General features: G+C 42.0%; 1 protein-coding gene across 4 annotated transcripts in view; it reads left to right on the top strand.

The window, feature by feature from the left end:
- Window positions 1–12,353, top strand: part of LOC116993471 (kinesin-like protein KIF16B) — a 154,842-nt gene that overhangs the window by 90,955 nt on the left and 51,534 nt on the right. For 2 of the 4 annotated variants that reach the window (XM_033054085.2, XM_033054086.1), the window contains 2 exons: window positions 201–251; window positions 9,797–9,919. In XM_033054085.2, coding sequence (XP_032909976.1) covers window positions 201–251; window positions 9,797–9,919 — 174 coding nt within the window. Of the gene's footprint in view, window positions 1–200; window positions 252–2,228; window positions 2,458–9,782; window positions 9,920–12,353 lie in introns of those variants that run through there. The other 2 variants (XM_033054088.1, XM_033054087.2) reach the window with 2 other exon arrangements.

A 12,353-nucleotide genomic window follows, 5' to 3' on the forward strand; every position in this document is an offset into this window, starting at 1 on the left:
TGCAAACAAATGCCTATTCAAATACTGGTGATTTAATTGATCCAAAGAGTGGGTTTATTGACTTCTAAGCCAGTGGTTTAATAAAAATTGATTGATATTTTTATCTGTTATAAAGAATGTCTCTTCCTTGGAATACTTTTAAATTAACTTATACAAGAAAGGCACTTTTTAATAACCTTCTGTACCTTTTTTTTGCTTAGGATAATGAGAGGCATAATAACAGCACTATGCAACGCAAGTTAAAGTATGAGGTAGGTCATAATTTGTCAGACTGAAATGATTGTCTTAAATTATGGCATGCCCTGTAATTAAATTTCATAATGTTTAACTGCATAATTAGAATTTTGAATTCACAGCAAGATTAATGGCTAACAGTGATGGTGGTGCATCTTTCCAGCTGGAATCAAAGTGATTTTGTTTCAGTTTGGACCTAGCTTTTCCTTGTTTGAAAGGTATGGTGTTAGGATGGATCTTTCTTAATTGTTTTGCCATGATTCTTAATTTGGAACAGTATTCCTTTCATTATTTTTAGGGGAGAAGTGCATTTAATGAGCATTTAATGACCATTGTCTGAATTCAGAATGCTTGTAACATTTTTGACTCATGATGAACTGCTGTAAGTGTGTCTGTAAGTTAGCAAGAAGAACCAGGCAGGCTGTGTGTGTCCTGAAGCATTTCTGCATGCATTTATGTGTTTTTAAACTGAGACTTAGACCTCTCTCACCATATTTAGTTGTCAAACACCATTGTTGAAACACAGTTATTGTCTTGGTGGATAAATGCTAAATACCTTAATGGATTTAAACTGTAAGAGTAGGAGGGCTGAATACCTTGAATTTGTGCTTCTTTGACTTCTACACTGTTGTTTTTCAGCTATGTTGGACTTTTTTCACTCTCTTGGCTACTATGGGATTACAGTAAATTCACGAATACAAGCCGCACTGAGTGTAAGCCGCATCTCTGGGTGTTGGCAAATATTTTGGTTTTTGTCCATAAATAAGCCGCACCCGAATATAAGCCGCTCTGTTGTTCGCAGCGAGGACCCGCGTGCAATTAGTAACAGAACCGCGGGAGGGCGGGGTTTACTGGCTGAGCTAAGGCTGTGCAGGCTCGGCCCGCTAGGGGCTGCTGACGGGGCCAGGTGGCTCAACCCGGTGCTGCCGCTCGGGGCCACCTGCCACTACCACTGGGCTCGGTCACCCCGGGTCGGCGCTGCCCCGTGGTGGCAGGCAGGGACGGAGCTTTCCCCGCTCCTACGGCAGCGGCGGCGGGCGGGGACGGAGCTTTCCCGCACCTGTGGCGCCGGCGGCGGGCGCGGACAGAGCACCCCGCCTCCTCCCCGAGCCGTGGCAATGACTGCGCGGGGCTCCCGTCGGCTCCCCGAGATGCGGCAATGGCGGCGCGCGCTTCCACCCGCCTCCCCGGGCCACAACAATGGCTGCGCAGGGCCCCCATCGACTCCCCGAGCCGCGGCAATGGCGGCGCGGCCCCCCCCCTCCTCCCTGGGCCGCGGCAATGGCGGCGCAGGGCCCCTGTCGGCTCCCCGAGCCACGGCAATGGCGGCGCGCCCCTCCCCCCGTCCTCCCCGAACCGCGGCAATGGCGGCGCGCCCCCCCACCCGTCCTCCCCTGGGCTGTGGCAGAGGAGGGAAGAAGAGAGCTCTCCCGCCTCTCTCCCCGCCCCCCGTGCTGCCTGCAGGGAGCCAGGGCAACACAGTAACACTGTAACAATCGCCGAATGCCGGCTTTTACTGGCAGGTGCTTGGCTCGGCACTCTGGCTGGCACGTCTGGGGTTGTAAATGTCAGAAAATTATTCACATATTAGCCGCCCCTGACTATTAGCCGCACTTCCGGGTTTCCACCAAAATTTTTGTCAAATTGCTGCAGCTTGTATTCGTGAAATTACTGTACTTTTTTGTGCATGTGTGGGGAAAAAAAAAATAATGGCTTATTCAACAAACCTGTTGACTTTCCTGGGATTTTTGAGTAAAGCAAGTATAAACCAAGTGAAATGGATACTGTACAAACAAAAAACAGGGATGGATTGAAAAGCTCAACTATTCCTTAATCAGATATCAGTCACTTCTGTTGGATTTTCGAGAGAGAGATCGTACCAATTTTGAATGACTGTATAAATCTAATCAAAATCAATCCTCAGTTTAAGAAATGTTCAGTTCAGAAGATTTTACAAAAACATTTTTATTTTGTTCTTTTGAAATTTTTAACAGAAATGTCAACAGTGGAAGCCACACTCTGCCTTTCTATTTCTGTCTAAAGATGGCAATTGTGCTTCTGAGTTGTGAGGAGAAAATGCAGGAGTAAGAGACCGTAAGAGACAGAAGGCATATATGGAGATGCTGGATTTATTTTTCAGTTCTGGAAGACTGTCCTCCCCTTGTAAATCAGAGAAGGCATTTCAGAATGAAAGGAGTAACTCAGAGCAGGAGAGCTTTGCTTGTCACGTGACATGGAAAGTAGTTCAATTCATTCTAAAAGTACTCATACTTTAAAGAGTAAGAATGTTTTGTATCAGAATGTTTTATCTACTTCTTTACATAGTTCTAACTTTAATAATGTGGCTTATTCACTCCACAAGGTTGAAAATTTCAGTCATTTTGATGATAAAATAATTACTTCTCCAGATTGTGACAGCTCAGGAGCTGAATCTGATTGTTCCCACATGAAACAGATGTCTTCTGCAGGATCCTTAATGGGTGCTAATGAGCAAACTGGCTTTAGCATATTGTGCCTTCTCTTTTCTCAGTCTAATGTGCATTCTGAAACAAAAACTTATAAAGACAAGAACCCGTTAAAGACAGTGCAACCTATAGTTGAAGATCAGTCTAGTAATTGTCAGCTTCTAGCACACAATGCCTCTGATTTGGTTTCTTTTAAGTCAATAGCTTCTTGTTTTGATGCAAGACCAGAACATGCTTCCAGTTTGGGATATATTTTCAGTAAGCTTTCTTGCTTTTACAAAGATACCAGTAGTCAGCTGGTCAGCAGTGCAGTGTTTTCGAAACATATTAAGGAGTTTGGAAGTTTATGTGGTGGAAGTGAGAGATGTGCCCAAGCAATACCATTAATAAAAAATCTGCTATTTATAAGGAACTTGAAACTAAATATGTTCCTCAAGTCAGGCATGAATCAAGACATATCCCACAGCCTGAATTCCCCATGCAAGAGGCTGCCACAATGTGCATAAGCACAGAGATCTCTGATGCCTTTGTGAGACAGCCCCCTGAAGAATTTGCATGCCGTTGGGCAAAAAAAAAAAGAACTAGAAAACAGTTTAGTGTTAAGACAGAATTCTGCATTTTCCTGATGTCTTTTTGAAAGCTCAGGTGTATACTCTGGAAAAAATACTGGAATTTTTCATCTGTGCTTTACCTCAAATTTCTGTTAGGATGGAGGAGTTGAAAGGTTGAATTGGCTCGCTGTTAGCAGTTGCAGAAAAACAGACCCAGAACCTGCTTGCTTGCTTTTGTTCAGTTCCATTCTGTATGTTGTTGTTTTGTCAGCTGAACAAGGCACCTGCCAGAGTTCCTTGGCAGTATTTCATGAGGTTCCGATTGGCGCTGTAAAGGAGATTCAAATTGGCTTTGCTGGACAGAACATTTGACTTGTGTTCTGCTGAAGATGGCTTACTCACAGTATTTACCTATAACAAACACTTCACTCAAAGAATTTGAAGCAAAATAATGAGAAGTTTGATTGTTACAGTTCGATTGTTTGGATGATGATGTTTATTTAAATCACCAGCTCTTGAAAGATGGTTTGATGCAGATTTCACCGAACTGGATTTCAGATATAAATTAATTACAGTAATTTCATGACTGTAAGGTGCACTGGATTATAAGGTGCACTTCCAGGTGTCAGCAAATTTCCAAACTTTATCCATATGTAAGGCGCACCAGACTATAAGGCGCACTTTTTTTTGCAGTGAGGTGCCGCGCCGCGCACAACAAAGTAACAAATTAGTAATGGAGTCCCCTGATCGCGGGGTTTACTGGCAGGTGCTCAATTTGCAAACATTTTTCACAGATTGACGTAGCCTTTAAAAGCAGCCCCAGGCACCCTCTCCGTGCTGCAGGCCCTGGCAATCCTGCCCGGTGCTGGCTGGCGCGGCTCAGTTCCCACGGCATGGCCGCAGCTTGCGGTTCGGGGCTCCTGAGGCGCTGCTGCGGCTCGTGGCTCAGTGCTGCCGCAGGGCCATTCCCCCTTGCGGCTTGGTACTCCCATGGGGCCGCCGCCCTTCACAGCTCAGCGGTGCTGTGGGCCTGCTCCCCCTCGCGGCTCGGTGCTGCCACAGGGCCGCTCCCCCTTGCGGCTCTGCTTGCGGCTCGCACTTCCGGGTTGGCAAATTTCCCAACTTTGTCCATATATAAGGCACACCGGATTATAAGGCACACTTCCGGGTTTTGATCAAAATTTTACTCAAAAGGGTGCGCCTTATAGTCGTGGAATTACTGTAGTTTTTTCAAATGGAGTACAGTTGTCATGTAAATTTCAAACTGAGTTTGCTGACCTCGTTTACTTACCCTGTGAAAATATGAGAAGTCATAAACCTTTGTTAGGTGACATTCATGTATTGCTGTATACATTAGTGAAAGTAGACTGTGCTAAGCAGACTGTGTGTAGGAGTCTTGTTCTTACTGCTACTCATATAGGTCTCTTATAGGAAAATAATGTCTTTTTTTCTGCACCTAATAATTTGGATGCTTTATGCCAGCGATCACAATTTGACAGCATTTGGTTGTGCAGTTTGAATGATATCTGTTGTGTAGTTTTACGAGACAAAGTAAAGTGCACAAAAATTGAGCTTGTGTTTTCTAAAAAGAGCAAGATTGGACCTGATTCAGGAATTGTTTTTTCTAAATACTGTGAAAAAGAAATGAATACTCAGCTGACAGTCATCCCATCAATTCTTCAAAGCAGTCTTTGAAAATCTGGAAATTAACATTCAGTTCAAGTGAAGAAGCCATTTGACTAATTATGCATTTGACTGTTGTAACCCACTGCCCAAGATGTTTTGAGATGGTATGTCCCTTGACTCTTGACCCCTGTAATACAGTAATTTCACGAATACAAGCCGCACCAATTTGACCAAAAGTTTGGTGGAAACCCGGAAGTGCGGCTAATATTCGAGGGCGGCTAATACATGAACAAAATTCTAAAATCTACCAACACGGAAGTGAGAGCCCGCGGCAGCCCCAAGCCAAGCTGGAGCCCGGCCGGCCCCGGCAGAGGTGGGAAAGCCTGGCAGAGGCGGGGCCTGCAGTGTTGGGGTGGGCGGCAGAGCCCGGGCCAGCAGGGCGGGGGAGCCCGGGAGAACTGGGGCTAGCAGTGCAGGGGAGCATGGCAGAAGCAGGAAGGCCGGCAGGTGGGGCTGCCTGGCAGCGGGGGAAGCCCAGCAGAATCGGGGCCAGCAGCGTGGGAGAGCCCGGCGGTGCGGGGGCCTGCAGTGCCGGCCAGGGCGAGCAAACGCGGTGGCGGTGCAGACGGGAGGGGGCGGCTGGTGAGCCTGGCGGCAGCGGCAGCCCTGCCGACCGGGCGAGCAAACATGGCGCGGGGCGACCGGCGTGCCTGGCAGCGGCGGCAGCGGCTGGCCCGCCGGCAGGGCGAGTAAATGCAGCGGCGGGGCGGCCGGCGTGCCTGGCAGCGGCGGCAGCGGCCGGCCCGCCGGCAGGGCGAGTAAACGCAACGGCGGGGCGGCCGGCGTGCCTCGCAGCGGCGGCGGCAGCTGGCCCGCCGGCAGGACGAGCAAACGCGGCAGCGAGGCAGTGCTGACGGGAGATTGGGGCCAGTGAGCCCGGCGGCGGCTGCAGCACCACCCGGCCGGCCCCGTCGGCAACCATGAGCGGGCCGAACCTTCCTGACCCCGCCCCGAACCAGTAAAGCCTGCTATGCCGCGATCCTGTTACTAATTGGCCAATTTGTGAAAGCTGCGCACGGATTCTCGCGACGAACGAAAGTGCGGCTAATATTCGGGGTGCGGCTTATCTATTGACAAAGACAGCAACATTGTCGAGGCACCGGAAGTGCGGCTTATACTCCGTGCGGCTTGTATTCGTGAAACTACTGTACCTTTGGACTGACTCTACCCCTCTGCTTTACCCTATTGGCAGGATGCCAATTTCCTCTCCCCTTCCTGACCCTAGAAAAGACCTCTGTCCTTGGGAAACTTCCTCTTTTGCCCCCTGGACGCTATGAAGAAATAAACCACGGAACCCCCAGGGAGAAAAGAGCCTCTTTGTATCTTTTACACTTGTTCATGCTGCTGACCCAGGGTGCGGGGTGAGCCTCGGACGAAGTAGCATTTGACTAGGTTTTGAAATCCAAATAAATTTAGATACATTCAAAATAAAAGGCTAATAAATATTGATAAAGTTCTAACCCCCACACTTTTTTTTAATCAATAGAGAAAAGGGACCTTTGAGCTCTAAAGGAATACCGCAGACCTTGTACACACATCTAAGCAATAATTATTAATTGAGTGTTTGCATTTTGTACATCTCTGAAAAGCTTTACTTACAATTCCTTGGGAAAATCCGGAAATTAAATGCTTCTATGTTATATGGTAGGTGGATGAAAACTATAATTACCACTCTGTCTTATGATTTCCATTTTGACTTTTTTCTAACCCCTTCCATGTACTATCTATCTTCATTAATGTCTTCTCTATTCCTCCTTCACTGTCTTTTCCTTAATCTTTTTGATTTTTTTTTCATACTCCTCATTTACTTCATGCCCTTGATCTCAATATTTCAACATGTCTGCAAGTTTTTTTAATCTTATTTTTACTGTATACTCTTAGTACTACAGATGTTTACAGCTTTTGTACGTGCAATTTTGGGAATATTAGCCTTGACAATTCTCCTCTTCTTCAGCATTTTATATTTAAGGTTTATTGCACTTTCATATCAAAATTTGTCCCAAGTGCAAAAGGGGTTGTGCTGTAAATAGCATTTCAACCTTTGGTCATGCTACTGTGGCAAGACAGATGTTTTGGGGGGGTTTACCATCTGTGTGCACGTTTCTCATGCTGCAGCTTGGTAGTTGACAACTGGGGACACTGCCTGACAGATGGAGTGAGTTTAACTCTAGAGTTCTGTCCATGTAATGTTCTTGGCCTTAATTTAATCATTCTCTGCCTGCTTACTGATGGGGTTGTTGATGCTGTGAGATTGCATCTCTTACAGTCTTTTTATTACTACATCTCAGAAACAAAATTGAGCTATTGGACATTAATAGAATATTTCAATTAGTTGAAGTTTTCCTCTAGCTTAGGACAAGGGGTATTTTACCTCTTACCACTGTGAGATGTTTGAATAGTAAATAAGCTGTTGTCTCCTATCTTTTATTTCTTTCTTTGTAAGGGGAGCTGAATATTTTTTTAATCCTGTTGCTTGAATATGCCATCTGCCTTGTTTGTGGAAGATGGTTCTTGGCAGAAAAAACAGTGGTATCTCATCTGAAATTCTAAATTCTGTAAGCATATTGCCAAGCAGAGGTGAAATCTACTATACAGAGTTAGACTTCAGTCTCTCTCCTAGTATAAGAACATTTCCCATTTGTTTTTACCGTATGTTAGGACATGATAATGTAACTCACATGGGATTTGAAAAGAAATAGCTTGCATTGGGTAGGGAAGTTATGTCTGGAAGGATGAACACTTGTTTGGATAAAGAATTATGGGGTTTTTATTGTTACATTTTTACCTCCTTAGGGAAGTCCAAAAATGAGCAAAATATGTCATGTTATTTTTAGGATTGTGGGGTTTTTAAAATAAAAGAATATGTATGCAAATGAGTAGACAGAGTAGTATCATCATGTCAGTCCTGCTCAGGAGTGGCTCCCTCATTGCCATCACTATGGCATTTCTTCTGGACCTTGCCCAAAGTCAACTTTGAGTGACACTATCTGAGAGGACTGTCTTGATTAAGGCTGTTAAAGGACATCAGTCTCTGCAACTAATTTCTTTTCTGATTATAATCCAAAGTTAGATGTTTGTCCATCTTGTGTTTCCCAATAATGCTTTTTCTCTTTGGTGCTTTTTAAAAAAGTCTAACTCAATGAATACTCTGCACTTTGATGAAAAAGGACTTCATAGCAGTATATTTTATTCTAATATTTCTTCTGTTTTTATAATGTAAACATAAAGATCGTTGTTTATGAATATCAAAGCATTATTTAGTGTATTAGGGCGCATTTTCCACAACACTTTGTGTTTGAGATTGTTTTCCTCTCTATAGTTCTCTGAAAATGACTGCCAATAAATTACATGTTGACAGAGGTGGCTTTAAGAGTGGCTTTATGGTTTTATTGCTATTTTAAGACAGATGATGCTGTTTTCAGGGGAAAGAACTTCTCTTTTTCCCCAAGGAAAGACCTTACATTTCAGTGTTCCAGAAATGAGTTTTAGCTGAAAAGCTGGTAATGTGGGTAGTAATTACAGGAGAGCAAAATGGACAGCAGACAATATTTGTTGTGAAAACAAAGGTGGCTAAAAATATTTTTCCATTCAAACATAATTTTTTAAATGGTTTCTTAAAATAAAAATTTTATGGTAAATATACTCTAGATTAACTCAGTGGAAAAAAAATTGACTTCCTTTGTATTTTCTTTTTCATTCTTATTAATGCTAATGTTAAGGGAAATTACATTGTCATTTATAATTGACTGGCAATGAAATAACAGCCTTCTCTTCTTGAGAGCCATGATGGTGTCAAAAGGCTCTCTGTAACAGGCAGAGGTGTTTATGAATGAGTTCCAAATTCTTCTCCAGCTCATACACAGTCTTATGTGTACTGGAAGTCACCAGGCGTTGCTACAAAGAAGATGAATGTTGAGAATACAGTTACAGTTCAAGTGATGGATAGCAGCGCTAAATACAAATATATAACATAGTCATAACTTTGAAGTGATAGTTTTTCAGTCTTTTTGGTTGCTAATTTATATTTGTCATGCTGCTGTTATTTTTTTAAGTGCCAGTTCATTAAGGTTTTCAGACCAAATATGTTCAATGGAGCAAGTAGAGGACTTCCCTTAAAGGCATCTTCTGTACTTATTCACTCTAAATGCTTATGCTGCTTTTGGGCATAGTGAGTGCAAAGCATTAATCTTTTCAGTTGCAGAAATGTTTTATTTTGGCATAGTTTCGGAGTTACATATTCCATCTGGCTGTCAGAGGAATGAGACCTCATTGGAAATAAATTTTTAGATTGTTTTGTCCAGACTGTGCAAATTTATCATAGTTGGGTTTTCTGGGATTCAGATATTAAAAAAAAATAGTAGGAAGCTGTTCTGACAGAGGATTGCTTATTTAATTATAAAATGTGTTTGAACTTTTAAAGTTTAAGAACATTCTGAATTACCTAGACCCTTGCAGCTTTGTATAATGTTGGAAATGTTTGTTATAAAAGGTAGAGATGTACAAAAATTAGAATTAACTGTGAAAGCTTGATTAGTAGACTGATTTTTTTAAAAAGGAGGTAATAAAAAATCTGCATTCCTTTCTTTTTGATATCTAGGCTGAAAATGCCTTTTCAAATAAAGGAATATTTATTAAGACACTTCACCTTAATTTTTGTATGCATAAAAGTATGCTTGCTTATAAGACAAGATCCACTTTGTTTTCAAAGAATTTCTTTATTTTAGAAGTAATTTCTGCCTCCTCTTTTCCCTCTCCTCTGACCAGGAACACTATCTCATTTTCAGTGAAGTTTTTCTTTTTTTTCCTTATGTAGTGATTTTGATTTTCCTTTCTTCTCCCTATTTGGTATGTACATGAAAGCGGATGATCTGTCGTTCACTGGGAGCAAATCCAGATGACCTAAAGGACCCAATTAAAATTAGTATTCCACGGTATGTCCTGTGTGGGCAGGGAAAGGATGAGCATTATGAGTTTGAAATAAAGGTAAGTGCTTTTCTTTAATGCTTTTATTCACTAAGAGCAATTTTTGGTTCTCTTTCTCTTATGTAAGTGGCCTCAATACTGTTAAATAAGAGAGGTGAGAAGAATGGACACTATAAAGACAAGCATTTTCCAAGTGGGTTGATTGTACAGAGGAGTCTAGTGGCCAAACTCCTGGATGAGCAGTTCCAGAGCCAGTGTCAGTTCAATCTGAAGAGTTCCAGAGATGAGAATTAAATGCATATTAGTTATAGGAAAGCCCTTTATTGAGATGCAAGTGTTAGGTATAGAAAAGGCTTAGACGTGAAATATTTACCTGAAATAACAAAAGCATTGAAAGCGTTATTGAAGTATTTTGCACATATGCATGACAAAGACTTGATTCTTTTCAGACTCTCTTTGTTGTTCTGATTCTTCCCATTCTGCATTTCCAAGGTGTTGCTTCTCCAAACTCTCAGTTGATTTTCTGTGCAGAAATGCTTGGGGGAGAAAAAAACATATTAATTTTGTTTCCTCTGGTACACAGCCAAGTGTTTTTTCAAAACAAGATCTAAAGTCTAATTGGAAATGTGTTCTCAGTGTGTATGGACATATCTGTAGCGTAACTGATGTATATGGTATCAGAGACAGAACTGGCAGCCTCCTCTACTGAATGTGCTGCCAGGTGCTTCATTAGCTGCTATGAGGTGGAGGAGAAACCTTCCTTGCAGTATCAAGGACCATTTTTGAACTGTGTTCTCTTTTGAAAAGGTTTTTTTTTAAGATGGGCAGGCTTAGCTTTGCTTTTGCTAATTAAATTTTTATTTTGAAACATACCACACCATTTGTGGGTGGAATACCTTCTTTTACCTGTTGAACTTTGATTTTCCTGGGGCTAGTGAAAGCCTGGAGCCAGGGAGATGCTGACAGATGAGTAAGTGCACATGAAACTTCCCAAAGGACTCAATTTTCAGCACATGGGATTTACTAGACTAGGTAATGGTTAATGAAGATACCTGAAGTAAAAAGGTAGAACATATTCAGAACATATTCTGTTCTGAATATATTGATGGATTTCTTTTCCAAGTATTCTTCCTTCATCAGTAAAGCCCATGTAAGCCTCTGCAAGATCTTAGTATGAAGGAGCAGTTGAAAGGGTACGTGCAGTCTGGCAGTTTTGGGGATGTTTCTTATAGTCATTCCCTCACATAAATCAATCAACTGCTAATGCTTTTTCCTTTCCCTCCAGGTCTCTGTGTCACAGTGGATTGCTTCTGCTGTAGTCAGGATTTAGGTCCATGTTACAATCCACAGACCTTCCAGAAACTTTTCTATTTTAAACCTTTTCTGTGCAGTGCTCCCAGCTCTACTTTGATGTGTATTAATCTCCAGAAGCTCCTACAGTTATTCTGTAGAAAATTAGAACACATGTAATAGTGGGTTTGTGTTTTTTCTTTTGCCTTAAAAATCAGGAAAATGTGGCAGAGGGGGGAAATTAAATGTACCTATTCATTTAATCTCTTCCTCATAGGTCAGAATACCATGTCAGCTGTCAAAATAATTCCTGATTTCAACCTTACTTCACTTAGTTCAAGTTTATTTTCAGGTAATCTGAAATATATTTCAGTTGTGGGAAAGGACTGAGGTGTTGCTAATCTCATTTCCTTTGCTAGGTCCTAAATAGGCTTTCTTCAGAAAGGTTCCTCTTGCTTTCGGGAAAATGGGTTGCTGAAAATGGGTTGCATGTCATAGGACTTTGGAACCTGACAAAGTGACAAGTGATGATTGAGTTGAATTTTAAGACAGTCCCCAAAACTCTGAATCCTAGGTATCTCAGAGGTATTTTCTTCAACAGATGTTTCTAGTCATTGTGTTTGTTGTTAAATCCTGCATATTGTTATATAGAGGAACAAATATAATAAACTTCTGTATATAACAAATGTATAAATTTCTTCTTGTGACATGCAGTAGTAAAGATTATTTTGTTTATATGCTGCAAGAAAGAGAATGAGTTCCACTTTCCTTGGCAGCTTCATGGTCAATTCATGAGTCTTTCAACCCTAACTGACTGTACAACAATATTTTGTTTTAGTGCAGGTTCAGCATCTTGTCAATATAGACATGTATGGGAATAGGCCAGCAGGATGCTCAGTCTACTCTGGTTCTTTCACTGGATCCAGATTCTAATTAAATATGCTGAGTGAGTCCTATAAGAACTGAGTGGAGACAATTCAAAACAGGAAGAAATTGATAATTTATTAGCGCTAAGACAGCAGCTTCTTTTGCAGAAGGAGTATGTCATGGAGCTGTTTGTGCTAGTCTGCTATTAAGTATTCTGTATTAATTGATTCATTTCCAAAAAAGCTTCCATTTGAGTGACGGTTTTATGTGTTGTCTTCAAAGACATGATGAAACAGTAATAGCTTAATCAGGTCTAAACATATTTATGTTAGATCTG

This window comes from Catharus ustulatus, chromosome 3 (assembly GCF_009819885.2).
Source record: "Catharus ustulatus isolate bCatUst1 chromosome 3, bCatUst1.pri.v2, whole genome shotgun sequence".
NCBI lineage: Eukaryota > Metazoa > Chordata > Aves > Passeriformes > Turdidae > Catharus > Catharus ustulatus.